The sequence below is a fragment of the Colias philodice genome, chromosome 9 (genome assembly GCF_061535455.1).
Source record: "Colias philodice isolate Cphi_HAF_F1 chromosome 9, ilColPhil1 Martin Lab GWU primary, whole genome shotgun sequence".
Taxonomy (NCBI): domain Eukaryota; kingdom Metazoa; phylum Arthropoda; class Insecta; order Lepidoptera; family Pieridae; genus Colias; species Colias philodice.
In genome coordinates this window covers 9,222,963-9,244,936 of record NC_143094.1, presented here as the reverse complement: position 1 = coordinate 9,244,936, position 21,974 = coordinate 9,222,963, and the positions used below count along the sequence as shown (strand labels likewise).

At 31.5% G+C, this 21,974-nt stretch overlaps 1 protein-coding gene across 1 annotated transcript; it reads right to left on the bottom strand.

Moving 5' to 3' along the window:
• Positions 1 to 3,423: 3,423 nt before the first annotated feature.
• Positions 3,424 to 17,531, bottom strand: LOC149486021 (ras-related protein Rap-2b). Its single transcript, XM_089698734.1, has 3 exons — positions 17,351 to 17,531; positions 6,974 to 7,409; positions 3,424 to 3,960 (listed from the first exon to the last, which is right to left on the bottom strand). The coding sequence occupies exons 1-3, from the start codon at positions 17,437 to 17,439 to the stop codon at positions 3,634 to 3,636; spliced, it is 852 nt and encodes a 283-aa protein (XP_089554860.1). The 5' UTR covers positions 17,440 to 17,531; the 3' UTR covers positions 3,424 to 3,633.
• Between the last annotated feature and the right edge of the window lie 4,443 nt (positions 17,532 to 21,974).

Here is a 21,974-nt window from a genome sequence, read left to right as displayed (position 1 = left end):
TATTCAGATATTAAGCATAGTAAATCTTGATTCTCAAGGACTACACCAGAGGTAAGTTGGTCGCAGACATCAATATATTGCCCAAAGTTTGAGTCCTTTGTAATTAATCTTGAGCTTGCGCCGAATCCGACACATGGGCCGCTTGATAAATGTACGAAGCGAGTAATTTATAAAGTATGCCCCAACTCACATTTAGTTAATAATGTCTACGCTACCGAAACATATGTGCCCTTTGTAAGTTACATATTGTAGTGATAAATGGACTGTCTAAAATAATCTAAAAATAAGTTTTTTAATTATTTCAAAAACAACGTCTACCTAAGCAAATGAACAATAAAATAAAATTTTGATGAAATGCAATGAAAGAAAATGTAATCAGGGTGAGATCGTTCGTGGTGAGGTGTTAAATAGTCTCTACAGGTGCACTTACATAAAACGAACATAGAGCAAGAGCATTCTTTCGTGATCGTTGAGTGTAAACGAAAACTCGTATTCAGTGTTGTTCAATATTAGAACATTGCCGATCTTATCTATTATTTATATTGCATTGAATCTTTCAGAACGCACTAAGAATAACGAAATAATGCTCTACGCCTGCTACGAATGTATGAGATTGACGTAACCTGTAGATACGTTTATCTACAGCCTACGTCAATCTCATACATTCGTAGTCTATTCTATTGAACGCTACGCTAACAGAAAGCCACTTGACTAGGGGGGCTGTTTACACTAAAAGATCGTAGACCATTGTCTACGATCTTTTAACATCCTTGTCATTGTTTTGATTTATAAAATAAAATTAATATTTAAGGGAAATAATTGGAGCACATCTTAGATTTTTTGGATATTTAAACTGAATATCATTTCACTGAAGTGATAAGATGATTGATTCGACTACATTATTAGACTAAAACGTATAATTAACCAGATTAAAACACACCTTTTACGTAAGTCTGTGTTGTGTGTAAAAGTAACACCTAAATCACGCTTGCTTTATGTCTGTAAGTAATAACTTTATCTAATTACTGAGTTAAGGGAAAAATGGTCACGTTAGCAAATGATAAATTTAAATTATTTTAAAGTATAATCAACTTTTTTCGAAAAATGTATTTATTTTATTATTTTAATTTTTAAGATATATTATATAATTATTTATCAGGTATATTTATTTGTCTAACTGGGTGCTAAAAAGGATAGATATGATGTAATAAAAAAGCAGAAGAAAATTTTATTTTATTTATTTTACAATTCTTATACACACAGTACAAATTTACCAAAAAGATGATTCTTTTTAGATATGATGAGAAAAGTATTAAGTTCTTAAAAATCCTGATCTTTTATAATTATTATTATTGACACATGAATACTACACACAAATTCTACTTCTTATCAAATCCTTCTGTGCGTGGCATCTTTATATAACGAAATAGTTATATCTGTTACAAGTAATAGATGATAAAATATTATTCATTTACATTTAGATAATTTCGTATTCGAAATCAGTACATTCTTTTGCGCATAATTTTCACCTCAATAATAATATAACAATAAAACACAAACATTATTCAAATGGTAATTTAATTACAGTCTGATTTTGGCACTTATAATTAATTGCTTTAAAATGTCAATCGAGATTAGAAAGTTTTAAATATATTATATTGTATGTAGTAATAACCCTGCGACTGTAAACTATTATTCTGAATCGTACTACACTTGTAGCTTTTCTATAAGTATATAAGTTATTATTTACCGGTACAGTTCTGGAAAGAACAACGGACACTCCCAATTACTTAGTCTAACAGAAATCTACTAAAATCTTATTTACATTCTGGTGTTATACAACATTTATACTGGCTAATTTAAGTCCTCAAACGTCCACCATAAAAGAACTATAAGAGCAAGAATATTATGCTATATTTGGTTTTCATTTCCATTTATACTGGCGACACAATAGTACATTAATAAAAACACTACATAAATTTTATAATGTAAAATTTAAAAGATACATTTCATTTACATTAATTTTAAAATATACATTAATTACCTACTATCGCACAGTCTTAAAATCAATATATGCAAAAAAGCAGTAGATACTAGATTTACGTAGCAATAAAATAAATGTCGTCATTTTTATGGAACACCTAGATGCATTAACATAACCCTGATCTATGTGACTGCAATTCTCAATAAAAATGTACGACATACAAAAAGTACAATATAATCTACAATAAAACTAAGAATATATAAAAAGGCACATTCATACACCTGAAAAATTATATAGTAGTTATAAAATTTAAAACATTATAAAATATGCAATTGAATCGTATCTACTGGAGTAACATCAATATTATTTTATTTCACAGATAACTTTGACTCTAGAATCAAAATGGATTGAATAAGATGGGATTAAATGATTGAAGAAGTAGTGTAAACTTCGTGGGGTATAAATGTATAAGTGAAAATTTTAATATGTTTTTGTTTTTGTTTAATATAGTTATCGTCGAAAGAGGTAATCGGCAGGTGCTTGAATAACCATGTAAATTGTACAAAGATGAAACTAATTCGTTTGGAGAAGATTAGATAGCAATTCCACACATATCTTGTCAAAGGCTTAAATGAGCTGCCTGTCTGAGGTAATTACATATTAATATTAAGTCTCAACTTGTAAACTCGATCATGTTCTGTTTATGTTAATAGTTAATTTTAACGATTCAATTTAGTAATAGTATTTAGTCATAAAAGAGTTATCGTTAAAATGTTTGTTACAATACAGTAATAATTAAGTAGTTACAAAATTAATTCCATAATGAAGAGGTATTATCCTAAACAAATAAATATTTAATAACGGTAGACCAAACGAGCCGAGTAAAGTGTAAACGCGTGGGGAGGTCGCGTGAATTTCTGTAAATTAATTATTACGCATTCACGCCTTCGATGGTAACGAGATATCAATTCAACAGCGCTTCAAACTTTAAAGGCTTTTCTATACTTTTAATTAAAAAGTTAAAGGTCAAGTGATCAAATCTAAATTAAACGAAATAATACTAATATTGGTGTTCTACGTTAAGAGATGGCTCACAGAAGATCAAAGAAAAAACAGAGTAACGTGCAAACATTTGTGTTTCAATTTACATCGGTCTGAGAAACAAATGCTAATACCATTTAGAAATGGAATTAGGATAATCCTTCACGATTTTAAAATTCAAGTCCGATTTTACATCACAAAAAGGTGGCAATGCACTAAATGGGTCGACATCTTTACACGCTATATCACACGATTTACACTTTATCTGTCTTGATGGCCAATTTGTAAAACTATTGCATATATAAACAATATTATAAAATAGTTCAAACTTCTGAATAATATTATGGATTTTCATTTATGGTTGATAATCTTAAATTAATATATCGCAGTAGGTATCAATAAATTTAATAATTTTATTCAAATATTTTATGCAAAAAACAAAACATAAAAAAAATAGAAATAGAGATCAGCGTTCAGGCAATTAAAAATTTCCTATACGAGTACGATAAACGTTCTCTTTACTCTTTAACATGAAATTACAATATTAAACATTTGGGAAAAGATTTAGGAAGTAGGTAGCGTTGAACTTACATTCAATCATCAATTAATTAAGAAATGGTACAAGAATTACGTTTACTACTATTAGCGTGTCTTTCTCGTATTTGTTGCAAATGTGCGAGCTGAGCTGGAGACGGGACGTGGGGAGCGTTGGACGGCGAAGGGCTCGTGGATGAACCCGGGGGGCCCTGCGGTCCCGTCGGCAGCGACTGCCGCCTTCGCCGCCGCAGCGCGGGCGACAAATTGTACTTCACCTTAGCTTGCACCAGCAACTCCTTGAATATTTGCGAAACATTCAAATTTTCCTTCGCCGATGCCTCCACGAAGCCGTTCTCCCAGTCGACGGTCACCACGGACTCCGTCGTGTGAAAGTCGACCTGAAAACAAATTTAATTAAGCCTACGATTCATTCGCGAGCGGTAATAATACTTTAATTAAATTGCGAAGTTATATCCTAATTTAGGTCCGTCATTCGGATACCGTAGTTAAAGAGCTTTACGATAATTTATAGCGTGAAGTATTTCTGAGGAAAGGTTCTTGGGGGTCGCATTTGTGCTGAAATCTGACAAGATAAACGAGGGTGACAAATGAACTCGAATTAGTTCCAACACTAAACTTTAAGCAATAATCATTAATAAAGACATCTGTTATCTTTGTTAGACGTGTAGAGTTTCGCAATTTGTAAAGTATTAACTTAGATGTCAAGTATTTCATAACTACCCACGCTAAGTAATATAAAGCTGTAATATCACTTACAAAGTACAGTTAGTACGATACAATCATAATACCTTAATTTAATATACTTTTTATATTTCGTTTTTAAGACAAAAATAACTTTTTTTCTGGGTAAACGTTTAATAAGGTTGGGATAACAGTTTATTTAAATATAATGTTATCTTTACCAATCTAACTACTTAGCATAATATGTATTTCTTATAGACACGATAGAACATACGCCGCGCGCCGTTTGTTAGGTCCCTTTAAAATTTCCAGTACTTAAAGCTCCGTTCCAGCTTAAATAGAGTACTGGAAATTTCAGCAATTCTATGTATCTTCTTGTTAAAATATAGGGACAGTATTTCCTCAATGTTATATGGGTTAAACAAATGAATACGCAAAGCGAGACAGTGGGCGTTGGCGCGGAAGGCACAAGGGACCGGATATCGGAGAGTCAGCAGATTCTCCGGTCTATTATCCGGAATATTCCGCACAAAGCTGTCACTGTAAAACTAAAGTTGCTATGTTTATTTGTTAACTCGATCCTGGCATCCGCTCTTGCGTGTGAGACAAATACTGTTTGAATGAGTATTGTATGAGATTTAATTTGTTTAAACGCTCCTTCGCATTGAAATTATTTTGGAAATTTTTACTTTTTAGTATTAGTAAGTTCTCATTACTGCGCAGATTGTTTTATCGGTCTAGTAAAAAAAAGCATAGATAATTCTAGAACTTGTTCGTAAAAAAATGAGAAGAGAAGCGCTGACTTATGGAACCAATAATTCAATTTTTTAACGAACAGCATTGAAATATATTCAAATCAAGAAGGTTAAAGGTTGAAGCATAACCTCTTTTGGCAATCTTACACTTCATTGCCCATGGATACGTCCCTTATTCATTCGGCTGGTAGAAACTCTAATGAGATCGTGTTATATTAATTTATGAACCGGCACGAAAAAAGAAAAGTTACTTTTCCAGTTGAGTAAATGGCGTTATAATATTACGCTCAATTAATGTGTTATTCATTAAACTCGGGTATTCATCCATTCCCATTACTTAAATATGTAATTAATTATGAGTTCTATTTTAATTGCGTTTATTTTATGCTCAAAACACAAAAGTAGGTAAGTGAATTTCGGAATAGGATAGTAGTTTGTTTAGTACACTTTGCTTTAAGGTAACATTTAATAAGCGCTGCCTTACTATCTATCTATATTTTACAATTCGTCGAAATCGTAATCGACCTTCGTAGACGTTTGAATTCAGCTGTATTGTAACCAATTACTTTTAATATTTTATTTATTTTACTAGCTTTCCGCCCGCGGCTTCGCCCGCGTTTTCAAAGAAAAACCCGTTCCCGTAGGATTTCCGGGATAAAACCTATCCTATGTCCTTTCTCGGGTATCAAAATATCTCTATACCAACAGTAGTTAAGGCGTGATTGAGTAACAGACAGACAGACAGACAGAGTTACTTTCGCATTTATAATATTAGTATGGATATGTGATTAAAATCCGCAATTATCCTCTTGAAATCAAACCAAAATAAATCCTCAAAACATTTTATATTCATGAACCTTTAAAAGTGCTTATGATTGCTCATTTGTTTCATTTTCATTTGTGTCACTGATTGCGAATATCGAAACGCGATCATCCGTAACATAATTTTAATTACAGGCTACATTTAGTAATAAGGTCACTAGACTGGAACATGAATGGTTTTTCTAATGTAAGCAACGTTTAAAGGAAATGGTCACATCCGTTGAATTTCCGTTGTGTGCACACCCGAAAGGAGAATTAATATCCACGTCTAAAGCTCTCCATATTCGCAGCTGACTTGCAATACGTTTCCATGCCCACGATAAGTCGAAAATTCAATTTATTCTATGAACATACTGCATTATATAACAAAATAAATGTTGCGAAAAAGCTTTGCTGTATTTAAATTGCATTCCATTTCGCATTGATTGGCAAGAACGTTGATTTATTTAGATTAGAATTTAAATTGAAATCTGTGAGATTAATTGCTTATTTAATATTTAACAGAGATGTTCTTCTCTGTCTATCCAAGATAATTTATATTTTAGTAATACTTTTTTCAATCGGTTTACAATTATACATCTTATTATATTTCAGATACTTCATCTTAATGAAGAAAAGCACCCACGCTATTACAAATATCATTTAGTATTCAGCCATTGTAAACATTAAATTATTTTACAAGAAAATTCATTGACAATGTCTTAACAAATGATATTCATTTTCTTTATAATACAGAATATGATGTTAATGTCAACACGAGAATAGCAACCACATCATACTATACAAATTACATAATGAAATACATGCTCCTCTTTACACATGATCCTATTCTATTTATCTTAGTTCTCGCACGTCTGGTTGCTGAAGCGATACTGTGTCGTAATGGAGTAATATAATTAAAGAACTGATACAAGAAACATCTAAGTCAAGGTATGCCTGACTTATTAAGATAGTGGTAATTAATTGATAGACGGAACCTACATTTATCCTTTTGATATATTACGTAATTTCTCATAGCAAAAATATACGGCGATAATACCAATCGAAACTGCTTTTTACATCAACTTTTTTATGAATTATATCTATTATGAATGAGTAATAATTATAACTAATAATAATAAGTATAACTAACCTGTCTCTCTCCAGCTTCAGCTAAATCAACTTTGTTACCCACAACAACAATAGGCACGGCTGTGCTGTCCTTAGTCTCGTGAATTTGATCTCTCAAGGCGCGAACTTCCGCGTAACTTTCTAAGTCTGTTATATCGTAAACTAGGATAAACGCATCAGCCGACTGCATAGACAGGGCTCGCATGGCTGGGAATTCATACGCTCCAGATGTGTCCAAAATATCTAACGTCAGTCTGACCCCGGCCACGTTGAAGTCACCGTGATGCATTTCCTCTATAGTTCTCTTATACTTAGGGGAGAAGGTTCCATATAAAAATTGGGATATAAGAGATGATTTGCCAACTTTAGCCGCACCCATGACAACTATTTTGTGGCGTACTGCACTGTTCGTGAGATTGCTGTTACTGCCGGATACTGTATGCTCCACCTTTTCGGGTCTGGTAACAAAACAAAATCACAAATTAATGATATATTTCTATTAAAAACTAGGTATACGGAACCAGATAGTTTCTGTTCGTTTTAAACTTCACACATATTATAATGGAACAGATTGTTGTGTTAATCTAAATATTATGAATTGAACAAATTTGACTACGTTAATATCACGAGGACAAGCTCCATTAATTAATGTTCGTAACTATAACGTTTATGTTTAAATTACAAGAGCCCGAAATGACCAACATTAAATTTTACGCATTAAATATTATTTTGTACGTTGTCTGTAAATGAATGACATGCAAATTAGGTAAATAAGCCCAGCGTTATGATAATCATGAAAATTATACAAATTAGCTGAAGACCTGAAAAAGTAACATTACAAATTTTTTCTTTACAAAAATAATAAACGCGGAGGTAATTTCAGCTAACAAGAACTTTCAACCAAATTGGAAGTAAACTAATTGACAAACAGACCCAGTCTATTAGATAACTAACAGCTGTAATACATAAACACCCTATTGTAGGGAAAATTAACATATTGTCTCGTAATTACCCTCCTCATTTAACCTTTATATCGTTAAGGCCTAAATATACGATTAGAATAATAGATTAACGAATTCTGATAATTTCCAATCTTGACTTATTATTATATTTGTATGATGTTAACAATAACCCACACATTTATTCTTCAAAGGAAAACAAGACCACAGATTAAAAATCGCTTTTACTTGAACCGAGTCTTTAATAAAGGTTACAAATTGACAATGTAAGCATGTCGTTGAACATTATCTATTGGTTCTGTTATCAGATGCCCGCTGGTTGTTTCACCGCTGCTTATCTGACGGGGGATCGTACGATGTCACCGATCAATAACACCTCCAAATCTTTACCTACATGAATGATACTATAACATATAATTTTATTGTTTTAATCTATGTTTTATTATGGGAAACGCAAACTTTGTACCCATTTTTACGAAAATTGCGAAATTATTGAAATTTGGCATAGCGGATAGTTAATAAAGAGGAGGAGTTAAAAAGAAGTGAAAATTGAACTATTAATAAATTTTAACTTAGAGTGCATTTTATCCGAACCCAGTAAAGTTTGAGAATCTAGTAACCTAACCCCTCCTAAAAAATGTTTCAATTAATCCGAAAGAAAATTTGAAAATTATATACTGGTTCAGGATTACTTACAAACGTGTTTTATTATTTTACAATGATATTAGTAAAAGATATAGATAGGTACTTAAAGGACAATGAAAAAAAATAGTTAAAAGAATAATTCGTGGTTCGTGGACGTGGGAATTAATTAAAAATATTTACTAAAAGACAATAATCCAATTATAATAATTGACAATATTCTGAAACAATTGTTAAATAAATAACTTGCAGCGCGCGTAGCATTCATTAAAATCAACTCTGATTACTGATAACGATTATTTCCTCCGTTACAGAGGATTTTAATTAGAGAGTTTTTAATCGTTACACCGCAGATTATCTTTACCCGAATTTCCTTTCGCCCAAGGAAAGAAATTTATTCAAATTGAATCGTTTCAAAATGAAAATCAAATCCCCGTGGGTCATTTCAATCTCCTGAATACTATAGCTCAAATAGAAGAGTCTTCCATTATATTTCATGGTTTATTTTACTTTCAATTAAAGTAAAAGTGCCCATATTGCCTATACGTAATTCAGTTAATCATAATAGAGTAAATTTATAGAATTAATATCATCGAAGTGAACGATACTCGGGATGCCTATTATTTGCTTCAAATAATGTAGCATCATTTATAATTTACATACGGGAACTAAAAGATAGATTGAATAAATTAAACAAAGTAAGGATTATGTAGAATTCAATTATTATTTTATTTTGTTTTCAGACTACATTATTCCTAGTATTATTCTAATACTATAATTCCTTTGTCGAAAAATTTAAATGTGTTGTGTAGGTTTCAGCTTATATTCTTTATTTCTATTTAAATACAAATTCAATGGGAGTTCCATTGAGTTAATCTTTATGTACTGGTAACTAGTTTAAACTATTGTGAATTTTCAATATAATCACTACATAATAATATAAAACAAAATCGCTTCTGTTTGTCCGTGTGTATGGTTAAATCTTAAACGCACATATTTTGATGCGGTTTTTTTAATGCATTGAACACCTAGTTCAAGAGTAAGCTTTTAGATTTTTAGAATATAATTTGTTATGTTATGACTAACACGGGCGAAGTAGGGGGTGGATAGATAATTTAAAATAATTATGATACAACTCGATTGAAATCTTTGTCCATTTTTTGATTTCATAATAAATCAAAGTATTTAGTGGGAACATACGATAATTGAAATTTGAACCTACCAGCCACTACACTCATGACTTCTGTTTCTTTCATTTCAAACGCAAGATGTGCGAGATAAAATCTGTTGAAGGGCTCTTTTAAAGATTATGTGCTCAAAGCTCAAGCTTTGTCCGTGTTCTATTGAACAAAGAAGTTAAAATTTTCTAAGTCTGATAACGTGTTGGCCGTCCTTGCTTGTCAGACTGTTGTTATTCTTGTAAATAATATTATATTTTACACTTGTGACGGTGTCATCTTTGTTTTCGGTCCTTAAAAGTCTGTTTGAAATATACACAACAAAGTTACAAATTTGAAAGCGCCTCCGAGGTATCATTTGTATCTTAAATGGAGTATTTTGTTTACCGGCGGCACCTAACAATGTTCATTTTAAGTTTGTGTCGACCGAAGCAGGTCATAAAGATAAAATTTTTAGACAATATTAAAAAATATATTTATATGTAAAGACAGTTTGCAGTGGGTGTTATTTACTGAAAAGGTCTTTTGTAATTCTCTGAGCATGGTTCGCATCATATTTATGTAACTAATCACCCATCATAAGAAACCATCCTTCATCAGCTGAAGTGCGTGCTATTAAGTTACCAATAAGAAGACTATTAGGAATTATCGTATCATATTATGTAGTACCTATATGATAGGATAATTTGTAAAAAATAATTTTAGAGAGTCTATCATACCACTGTTCTATTTATTCGAAATTAAACATTTTAACGTCTGTGCCCACCTAGAATAACCTAACACGATCCTTTTTAGCACAATTCAGCCAAAACGAAGTCATTATTAATTATCCAAGTAAACTACTTCTTTTAATTAAGATTGAATACTTTTTTTTAAATATCTTTTATAATCTAAGGTCTTTTATAATCTAAGGTCTCTCACCTTAGAGAATTATTGAAAAGAGAGAAGAACATTAAGAATTGTATACAAGCCAGCTACCGAAACTGTTTCTTCGTATATAAATTGTATAGGAGGTGGTGATTAAAACTTACTTCTTAAGAAAAGTCTAGTTGATTGTATAGACTATTTCTTACGGTATGTAATACAATACATTTTTCTACGAAAAGGAACAAAAACGTATGTAGGTAAACATCGCAATAACGTTCCTTTAGCGTGACTCCAAGACGTGCTGATGAGTAGACAGGTGCTTTAGTTCAGCTGATATATTTCAAGCTGAAAATATTCGCAGAATCTCTTAAATGTAAAGCGAAATAAATCTCCGCATTTATATTCCGAAACCCTCGTGTTTTATGACTCGATGTGATCACGCTCTACGGTTTCACTTCAAATGTGTCCTGAACGTGATCTAATTGTGACTAGAAGTATTAATTATAAATTATACAATACAACTATGCCTTTGCGTCGCGTTGGCGTGGTTTTTAAATCGTACAAAAATATTATTATGTTATTGTTGCTTCTGTTCTGTATGTAAGTATTGTCTCTGGTAAAGACAAGCTGATATCATTCTTACAAATGTACAATATTCAGATAAACGTCTGATAAAACAATATGTTATATTTTAACAAAGACATACCTAATATAACATATTTTATATCAGATCTTATAAATACGAACATTATTATTCCTCAAATAACTTTTATTCCTTGACAAAAATATCATGCGAAATATCGCTTTTGGTACGCTTAAATAAAGTAGAAAGAATCAAGCACGGGCAGACTGGAATATTATATTATATTTTGACAGGCATACAAAAAGTTTTATGTCACCACGCTAAAAACTGTCTGAAACACCCAGCAACATCAAAAAGTTATCTACATAATCACACATAATCGTAGAGACCGAATAAATATTGCTCGAAAATATTTGTTAATATTACGTACAGAATGGAATAGCAAAGATTCATAAAATGATTAGATGATTAGACTGTTTATGAGATAAAAAATAAATAAATATATAAATTAACCACATTTCCTTTACGCTTAATAAAACGGGAAAATATGATTATATTTACATTCAATTCAAAGCAGAAGGTTGAAAATAACGGCATTCCGAAATCACTGCAAATATATAAAGGTAATAACAATGCTATAGAATTTTACGATATAAATGCTTTTTGAGTGCCTAAAATAAAGATCGGAATGATCTCCCAATAATATAACGTTTGGAAGAGGGTAATTCTGAGACTATTTGCAATAGAATACGACTGTTACAATATACAATTTATGGGCGAGACGCTTCATTTATCAATGGGCGGTCCCATATTAATTTTATTAAGACATCGTAAGGCAATCGAAGTTTGTCACGCACCGGTTATTGTTATACCTTGATCGTGCTAAATTAAATCATGTTATCATCGAATGGCCGTAATAAGATATTCGTTTTCGTTTTCACGAATACTTTTAATGTTATTCTATCCTATTTATTCTATGCGAAAGTAAAGCATGTCACGATGTGGTTCATTTTTTCTGTCCTCGTACCGGAAATGTGGGTAATTTTGTCCCCAATAAGCAGGCGGGAAAAGGAGTAAAAATTTCATATCTTTCCTAGGAGAGAGTTATGAATTAAAAGAAACATATAAAACGGAATTATATCCATGATATAATTATATACTTATTTCCTATTTTTTGTTTCATAATTTAAGGAATATGTTGTACTTTAATTTTTAATTTATATGCATAATATCAGGGAGATTGAATAAGGAAAGTTCTTGTTCATGAGAAAAATCTGTGGATTATATTTAAAATATAATTTTGCTAATAAATTTAATCCTCTTTCCATATTCCATCTACAATTTCGATACAGGTAATATAAACATTTATGAAATTCTGTTCATTTGTAAGTTATAAATAATTGTTTTTAAACACAGCTTGCATGTTTAAAAATAACATCTCACATAGTTCTGTTTTCAGAGCATAAAATATAAGAAACTAGAGGTCCGCCCCGGTTTCGCCCGTGGTACATATTTCGCAATAAAAGGTAGCCTATGTCCTTTCTCGGGTATCAAAATATCTCCATACCAAATTTCATGCAAATTGGTTCAGTAGTTTAGGCGTGATTGAGTAACAGACAGACACACAGAGTTACTTTCGCATTTATAATATTAGTATGGATTGTACAATACGCTGTCAACGGCTACTTTACAACGCATTCAAATAAGAATCATACCGTCTTACATAATAAGAAAGAAGAATTACAAAATCTGATACTCATGCAGCAAATATGGGCCGTTCAGTATTTGCTCTCGATAAATATCGGGAAACCCGTGTAATTCCTCTAATCTCGAAATCTCAATTCCTTAACGTCGAAAAGTTCACTGATGCGTGAATCAGTGGTACGGAACGTGACTGAAAAAATAATTCACGGATCTCTATCCTTCAGTTGACTGAAGACATTTTGGGCAGAATAGTGCCGTAGTAATACGTTTATGTTGAGTGCTATTATATAGTGCTATTGAAGCCTGAACATGCGTTAAATGAAGTCACAATAAAGGGTTTTCCTTTATCCAAGCGGCGTTTGAGTTTTGACGTTAGAAAGCCTTGAGCTCTATGGAAATATCTAGAATATTAATTATTGTCAAAATGCTATATTAAAAATCTTCATGAACTAAAAATATTTATAAGAAGTATTGTGCTTTTTTGAAATCAATTATTTAATTACTTACTGTGAATAACAGTGTAGTATGTATTTTATGCCTTCTATGAACCGTTAAGCTAACTTCTACCTAATATTATTATTCAATTATTCATGAAGTTTATAATTTACTATGTAAATTACGTAAAACAAGCTAATTTATTTGTTGCCCGATACCGGATTCGCAATACTATCATTAATTATAAATTGAGTATGACAGAAGATTATCAATTAATTCATGCCTTAATTTAACCTTCATTATAAATGATTGGTAAATTTATCTTCTCAACTACAATGCGGTCTGACAATAACTAAACAATACAGAGTTTAATAACAGCTACGTTATAAGTAAAAGGCAATGTAAGGGTAGACCACCCTGGGCGGTTTCACCCCCTATCGGGTCACAGTACTGACGGCGAGTGCCTTTAAAAACATTAATATCGGATGAATGGGCAATAATAATCAACAGTCGCTGAAATAGGGTGCGCCGACGTCAACGAGAAGCGTAAAAGCATTGAGCTAAGTTTTAATAGAGATTGATAACGTAAAAATAGAATTCTAGTAATAAAAGTTAGGTATAAATATATTTATTTTATGTTTCTTCTAATATTTACAAGGTTATGAGTTTATTGTAGATTAGAAGACGTCTAAATTAAAAGTTAGTCATAATTACAATTAATATATTATGGTTTATACTTTAAAGTAATGTACAAGAGAGTAAATTACAATGAATATCAGTAGATAGGTACTTTCATATTATTATGTAGAAGAACTCATTTTTCAGTTTTTATTAGTTTAACCAGAAAACTTATAATAATATTATGACCTTAAAAACTACGTTCAATTAAAGGAGTTTTACTTTTTTCAATATCACATTCATATTTTAAAATAATTCAAACATACGAAAAAGGAAACATTTTCTTTTGTATCTACTTAAGTTAAATTGAAATATTTTTATGAAAGGAAATTATAATACATGACAAGCTCAGCTGTTCTGTGTTAACAAATTAAAAGAAACTTTTAAATGTTGCCAGCGTTTCGCTTTGTGGCTTAGATAACCTTTATAATTTATAAAGAAAAGCAATAACGTTTGAAATTGGAACTTTTGTATCAATTCGATAGGTACACTTTTTTATCTAAGCTTTTTTATGTAATAATATGTTTCATTTTTTATGAAAAATAAAAACTTAGTTTTAATATAGTAGTGAATAAAAATATTTCCATAATTTTACACCCTCTCAATCATTTTTATACCTATAACAATGTCAACTCGAAAGCTCCTTGAAATGTTATTGTTTTTTTATAAAATATTTCTTCATATCAGAAATCACAATGGTCATACTAATTTGTATAAGTGATAAATAAATAGATAATTGTGTACAAATTTTATCCATGAGATCCCTTGTTTTATAAATTAATGTCATAAAATCAAATACATTTTTCACACAATTCGAAATATTCCAGAAGGAAAACTCTGTATCAAAATTCAAATGAGTTTAGTGACCCACTTGGAAACTTTGTGTTTCGTCCCCTGTTTTGCTAAGCGCGATTGAAAAGTATCTTATTGTTATTGAAAGCGGTTTATGAAGGAAAATGTTAATACCTCTGCCCTTCGGCTATTTCTTATTAAGATAGCTTGTAGGTTTGTGGTTAATTATGATTAATTCTACAGGTACAACTAAATTACCTATTGTGATTTCCTCTGAACAATTATTGTAGTAAGCTAATTATTATAATAATTGAATGTTTTGCGTTAAATAGGAATGTAATTTACTAACTGTAATAGTTGATTTTCTATAAAACAACGGTCCTTATTTTTAAGTGTTACACATTTACTTTAGCCGTTTTATACGCATCATCATTAAATATTTCATTGAATACAATAGTGCTTATCACAATTAATATAATAGGACCTTTCTTACGATATAGTTCTATAACCTTTATGCAGATAATTTCCCTATAATAAACCGATAAATTCTTTAAATTGGCTATTTTGTTAAAGTGCTAATTTACAAATGTGTCAAATGCGCAGTTACGATGCGCTCCAATAACAAGCCCGTGGCGTTATAATGAGGCAGATCGTTGAAAAGCCCTTTGTAAACACCGGGCTTATACGTGTCACAACACTAAATGGAGCTACATGATAATTGCAATATGTGGTCGCAGTGTTATCACGCACAATGACACAGATAAACATAGGACGCCTAGAACAAATATTTCCATAATTTGCCTAACAAAACAAAACAGCGACAATATTATTTCGTGTAGCTCTCAGAATCCCACGCACACTAAGCTTTGAACTTTTCACATTGTGTTAAGACAAACATTGGAAATAAGTTTTATTGTGTACACAACACTCCCGAAGACACCATTTGTGCCCTTAACCAGATGTTTATGTGACGGAGATTATTAAACTTGAAGTGTTAATTAAGGTTTCAGGTGATAGGTTATTTTAAAAATTTGACTATAACAGAATAGATGGGACGAATGTTCTTCTGTGCATTTGTAAGATTTTAAAACGATCTTCAAAGATCATGAGAAGCCATGAAAGTAAAAATAAACTTTTTGCAAAAATTCCAAGAAAGATACATCATAATTAATAAAGTTGAAAATGTTTAAAAACTCTTAGTAAATCTTATGAAGAATTATAAAATTCAATATCTGTTTTTTTTATACACAGAAGCTGCATGAAATCAATTTTAAGCTTGCGTTAACCTCCATGATACATTTTGTTATGGATTTATACACTCGGCTGCAAGCCAGCTATAAATACAAGCTTGGCACGTTTAATGAATTACAATTTAAAAAGGTAATTGTTTTTATATTAAGGGTGTTTTAAACAGAAGCTGTTGCCTTATTGATTGGTATATTATTATACATTATAACAAGTATCACATCAACAATATTGCAACATACGATCATAGTATTGATCCATACATTTTATGGACGGAACGGCTCAATTAACGCAAATTTAACGCAAATTGGTAGTGTAAAGTCATTTTCATAGATCGCTAGGATAATATACATGATTCTTTTAAATTTTACAATTCTATCTTATTTTCCTACTACGAAAACTGTGTCATTAGTTCGCTACATCATAAGTTACTATATGTATAAGTTAAGTTATGGAAGTTCCTTTTTACAGTCAAATGAAAACGACTTCTATTTAAATCTGCTTCAGTACTATTAAAAAGAGCTAAGCCTACGGTGATCAAATAATTTTAGATTTAAATTTCAGTAATTCTTAACTATAAAAAAACCTTTTGACATAATTTCAATATTCGTGTATAATTCGAGTTTAGGTAGGAATGTTTAAAAAGTAAAATGTTTTGTTAATATTTCTAATATTATTTTACTCGAAACACAAAAGAAATACGCCTGCCTTTATTGCTTTTGCTACCATTGAGCTTTTCCCATGTAAATGTAATTGTTTACATTCCTAGAAATGTTCTTGAGGAAAACTCGTGCATTTTACCTTTCTACACTCTGTATTAAGCATACTTAGTATTATTTTTTTTCTGTTTTCAAGATAGTATTTCAAATCTAAGAAACTTTGCATTGATATATTGTATATTATAAATATTTACTTTTTTTTGTAAAACATGTTAATCTGATTTTCAATTAAAACAATTGCAGCGAACTTTTTATTCAATATATGGAAAAACATGCCAGAAAATGAAAGAAAACACTTAAATTATCATAAACAATATATAATTTAAACAAAATCACACACAAACCAAAAACACACTAAAAAATAGACACCTTATTTATTACAAATATTTTAAATTTTTAAAACTATATTTACTTTATAAAATATATAAAACATCACATACAAAACACGTTAATTGAATAAATTATTATTAAATATACCTATATCAATAAGAACAATGCGCTGTAGCGCCCGTCGTAGACAGCGCTACGAGATTCAATTTTACCGATAGATTTCATTCCATACAAAATTATTATAAAAACGCTTTATAAAAACTATACCTGTGCGGTTTCCTCTCCTCCTCAGTGTCATCTTTCATAAAAGAGGGTTGCAAGCTGAACCTACGTCGGAATTGGTGTCGACCCTTCATTTTCGTAGCGATGGGTTCAATTAACACATGCTATTATTTTTAATTCGCGGTCAAACGATTGTTTTGGTCGATATCCAGCACTCGGTGACGTGCACAGCGCGGGCCGGTCGAACGCTGAATGCCGCCTGCCGCCTGTGCCCTGTGGGCTGGGTTACCTCTCCGCTACGCAATATTAGAGACGTGATTGAAAAATTTAAATAAATTTCGAGAAGATACAATGTATGAGGATCAAAGATAATCACTTTAATGCATACATTTACCGAGAATAATCACATGCCTTTGCCTTCGGTATTTTATAAAGGCATATTAAACGTTTTATCACAGTCAAATGATACATCATACTATATATTATCCAAAATAAAATCATTTGCAATACATATACATAAATATAGCATTAAAGTTAAAATAATCGATGTTCACGTAGTTTCTAGAGCTTCATTTTTATATATTCAATTACTATTAATGTTAGGAATATAAAACAGTCTAATAAAAAAATAAACCTAAAGAAATCTATGATAAAAGATTGGCTGTGGTGGCGCATAAATAAGTAGGTTTCATTCAGCCTGTTGCGCCGATCGAGCCTGCCTATTACGAGATATAAAATGTTCCGCGTCTTCGCAAACTTTGGCTTTATATTCTCCAGCTCTGCGTTGATTGGATCGAAAAAAAGCTTTATGAAAAGGGATATTTTTCTTTATACCTATAAGTCAATTTAGGTACTAAAAATAAAAGATTACGAGATCGATTGAAATTAAATTTTTCGTCTGATGAGCAATCAAACTCCATACAATAAATATGCATGCATAGTAATGACTATACCTCCTACCATCCGAATCCCTAAATTGTATACCACCATGAAATATTCATACACATTACTAAATTTACTAATATTTGTCTTTACAAAAGTTTTATTAGTCTACGTTTAACAAAATATGTAAAGTATAAACTTGCATTATATCGAATATGAATTTTTTGCAGAAAAATCCGGAGAATAACACGATACATCCCAATAAATTTCTTCATTATAAAAACTCAAGTTGTTTTACAGGAATTATATTATAAAAGCCTCACACCATTTATTCCTATATGTAGTTAAGAAAATGTTGGGCGGCATGAGGGCGCAGGGTCGCCCACAAAGCTGTAAACCTCGCATATTTGCATTTATAACGAGCTCGGTTCATCAACAAAATAAATATTTTACCTTAAATGTCATATTTATTAAATTGAATAATTTATTACATTGTTATTTAAATAATAACTTAATCCATACTAATATTATAAATGCGAAAGTAACTCTGTCTGTCTGTCTGTTACTCAATCACGCCTAAACTACTGAACTAATTTTCATGAAATTTGGTATGGAGATATTTTGATACCCGAGAAAGGACATAGGCTACTTTTTATCCCGGGAAAATGACGCAATCCCGGAAATCCCACGGGAACGGGAACTATGCGGGTTTTTCCTTGAAAACGCGGGCGAAGCCGCGGGCGGAAAGCTAGTATAAAATATATCAAAGATTTTGTGGTTAATGTTATTCGTCATATTCAACATACAATATGAAAACAATTTCATGTTTGTAGTCTCAAAAATAATAAACTATAATATTATTGTATTCCTAAGTTCTTTGAAAAAATATATTTAACATTCGAGATCTTTGTTCGGACCACGGTTCGGACTAATACGATTTGACATTTACGAAAAATAGGTTATGAATCTGTCGGCAAGCTTTTCTTATATAAAAGCTGATGTTGTCCGTTTGAACCTAAGGTTTAAACGTACTTATTCATGGTACAGAAATGACTAGACCGATTTCAAAAATTTAGATCACCGTTTTCACCGTTAGATACGCAGGTGATCCTTGAGTGATAAATAGGCTACCTATGTTATAGTCCGAACGGATCGCTAGTAATATACTATAAGTAGTAATATAATATACGCCACGTAGTGCCTCATTGGTGGAACACAGAAAATACGTTACTCACACTCAAACTCAAACTCAAACATTCATTTATTCAATTAGACTACTATTTAGTAGCACTTTCGAATCGTCATTACATAAGTATTTTTAACATTTACCACCGATTCGGAAAGCAGTATCTATGGAGAAGAATCGGCAAGAAACTCCATAGTTGCTCTTTTAAAATCATGTCAATATTACATAATATGTAACTTATATCTAACTACATAATATAGGTATCATAATATGCCAAAGAACTGTCCTGTGGTTTTTACGCGACAACCCTCCATGGGTCTTTATCGTCCATATATTCCTGAATACTGTAGTACGCTCTCTGAACTAGTACATTTTTTATATAAGTTTTAAATTTAGAACTACTAAACTCTTTAATATTGTGAGGAATTCTATTGTATAAGCGTATACCTTGACCCATAAATGAATTTTTAACTTTAGCTAATCGGAAAAATGGCATTTCAATTCTATTCCTGTTCCTTGTGCCATAATCGTGTCTATCTCCTACTCTTGTGTGTAAGTCGGAGCTTTTGTGTACATGCAAAATATTATTAAATATATACTGTGATGGTACAGTAAGGATACCAGTATTCTTAAAATGATCTCTTAGTGAGTCCCGAGCACGTAAATTATATATAGAGCGAATGGCTCTTTTCTGTAAGATAAATATAGTTTCTATATCTGCAGCCCTGCCCCACAGTAGAATTCCATAGGACATAATGCTATGAAAGTAGCTGAAATAAACCAATCTAGCCGTATCTTCATCGGTGAGATGCCTTATTTTTCGGACTGCATATGCAGCTGAACTGAGCTTACCTGCAGGGGTGTTGACATGGGCTCCCCACTGTAGTTTCTCGTCCAATGTTAACCCTAGAAATACAGTAGACTCAGTAGGATGCAATACCACCCCGTTCAAGGTAATATCTCTGTTCAACTTTTTTACACAAACACAACGGGTATCTAATTACCTACAGGCGCCTTACCTTGGAGCTTGATCTTTGTAAAAATGAAATTATTATCACAATTATGTTAAGCATATCTCTAGTAGGTAATAACAATTCTAAAACGAACACTAAAAACATTTTTCGCAATAAACTACCAATTTTTTATCGAACTTAATTGCAGCATGCGTCGAAAGAATTAAGAACATAATATATTAGTTATTGTTACACAATAGAAAAGTATGGTCATACAAATCCTCCTATTATGGGGAAACTACCTAGGTATATCCCGAATTCTAACAACAAGAATAGCAAATGAACTTGTTAAAAACAAGGATTCACGAGGCTATTATACTTTGTTGTTTTGGTTTCTGAGTAAAACTCGGTAACCAAAACAACTTACTGGATAGTAGCTAATAAAGAGATTTTCGTATTCGTGGAAAATATTGTTAAAGTATGGATTATTCAAAAATATTTTTAAGAAATAAAATCTTATCGACTTGATTTCTTCATTTAGTTTATTTTAATATGATTTTATATTACGAAGCATATTAATATTATAGCAGAATTAATCTAGAGCACAAACAAAAAAAAATATGTGTATCCAAACTAACATATCACTACCTAATATACGATTGAATATCTATGAATAAAGGCTTACAAAAATAAATAAAAACAAACATACGTTCAAAATCCAAGACACGCACTAAAATATCACCATTACTTTTATCTTCGAACTGTAAATCACACCAAATAATTGTATAATGTAATAAAGTTGAAAGATATGAAAGTTTATCGTACAAAAACGCGGTCTCGGTAGTCGGGAATAGCAAATTACCCTAGAGGGTAGAACAGTGCTTGATTTAGTGTCGACGAAAATTTATATCGACATGTGAAGTATGTACATTCATCAAGTGGAATTGTCTTGGGCTTGGCTTTCTTTTGTTTTCGTCGTTATTGCCACGACTGAAACAAAAGACCGTTGTTTTTATCTACCGAAAGATCGAAACATTGTAAAATATTGTTATAATAAAATATGTACCTATTACCTAATACTTCAGGATTCTTGTGTATCTGTCGTGGCCATATCGTAAATTTGCTCATTTCATGAAATGGCCAATTTAGTTTGGCCAGATCGTTAAATCGTCAACGTTTCACGATTTGGTCATCCACATTTGGCCAGATCGTCGATCTGGCCAAACGTGGATGGCCATTCACGAAATGCGACCATTTTTGTTTCTTTTTTAAAAAGCGATTCGCTTCTGGCACTCGCCGGCCGCTGCCGCGGCACGCTCGCTTTGCTCGCTCGGCTCGTACGTTGTTTATTAAAGTCTAACCTAACCTAACCTAACTGTTTTCTATTGAAAAAACCATTCGCTTCTGGTATTCGCCGGCGCTACCGCGGCACTAACTTAAATGACAATAAACAAGTTCTTAAAATATTCTGAATTTTTTAATGTTTTATGGACTCTCTGAGATATTTTATACGATCTGGCCAAATGTCGATGACCAAATCGTGAAACGTTGACGATTTAACGATCTGATCAAACTATGTTGGCCATTTCATGAAATGAGCAAATCTACGATATGGCCACGACATATCTACCAGCTAAAAATAAGAAGA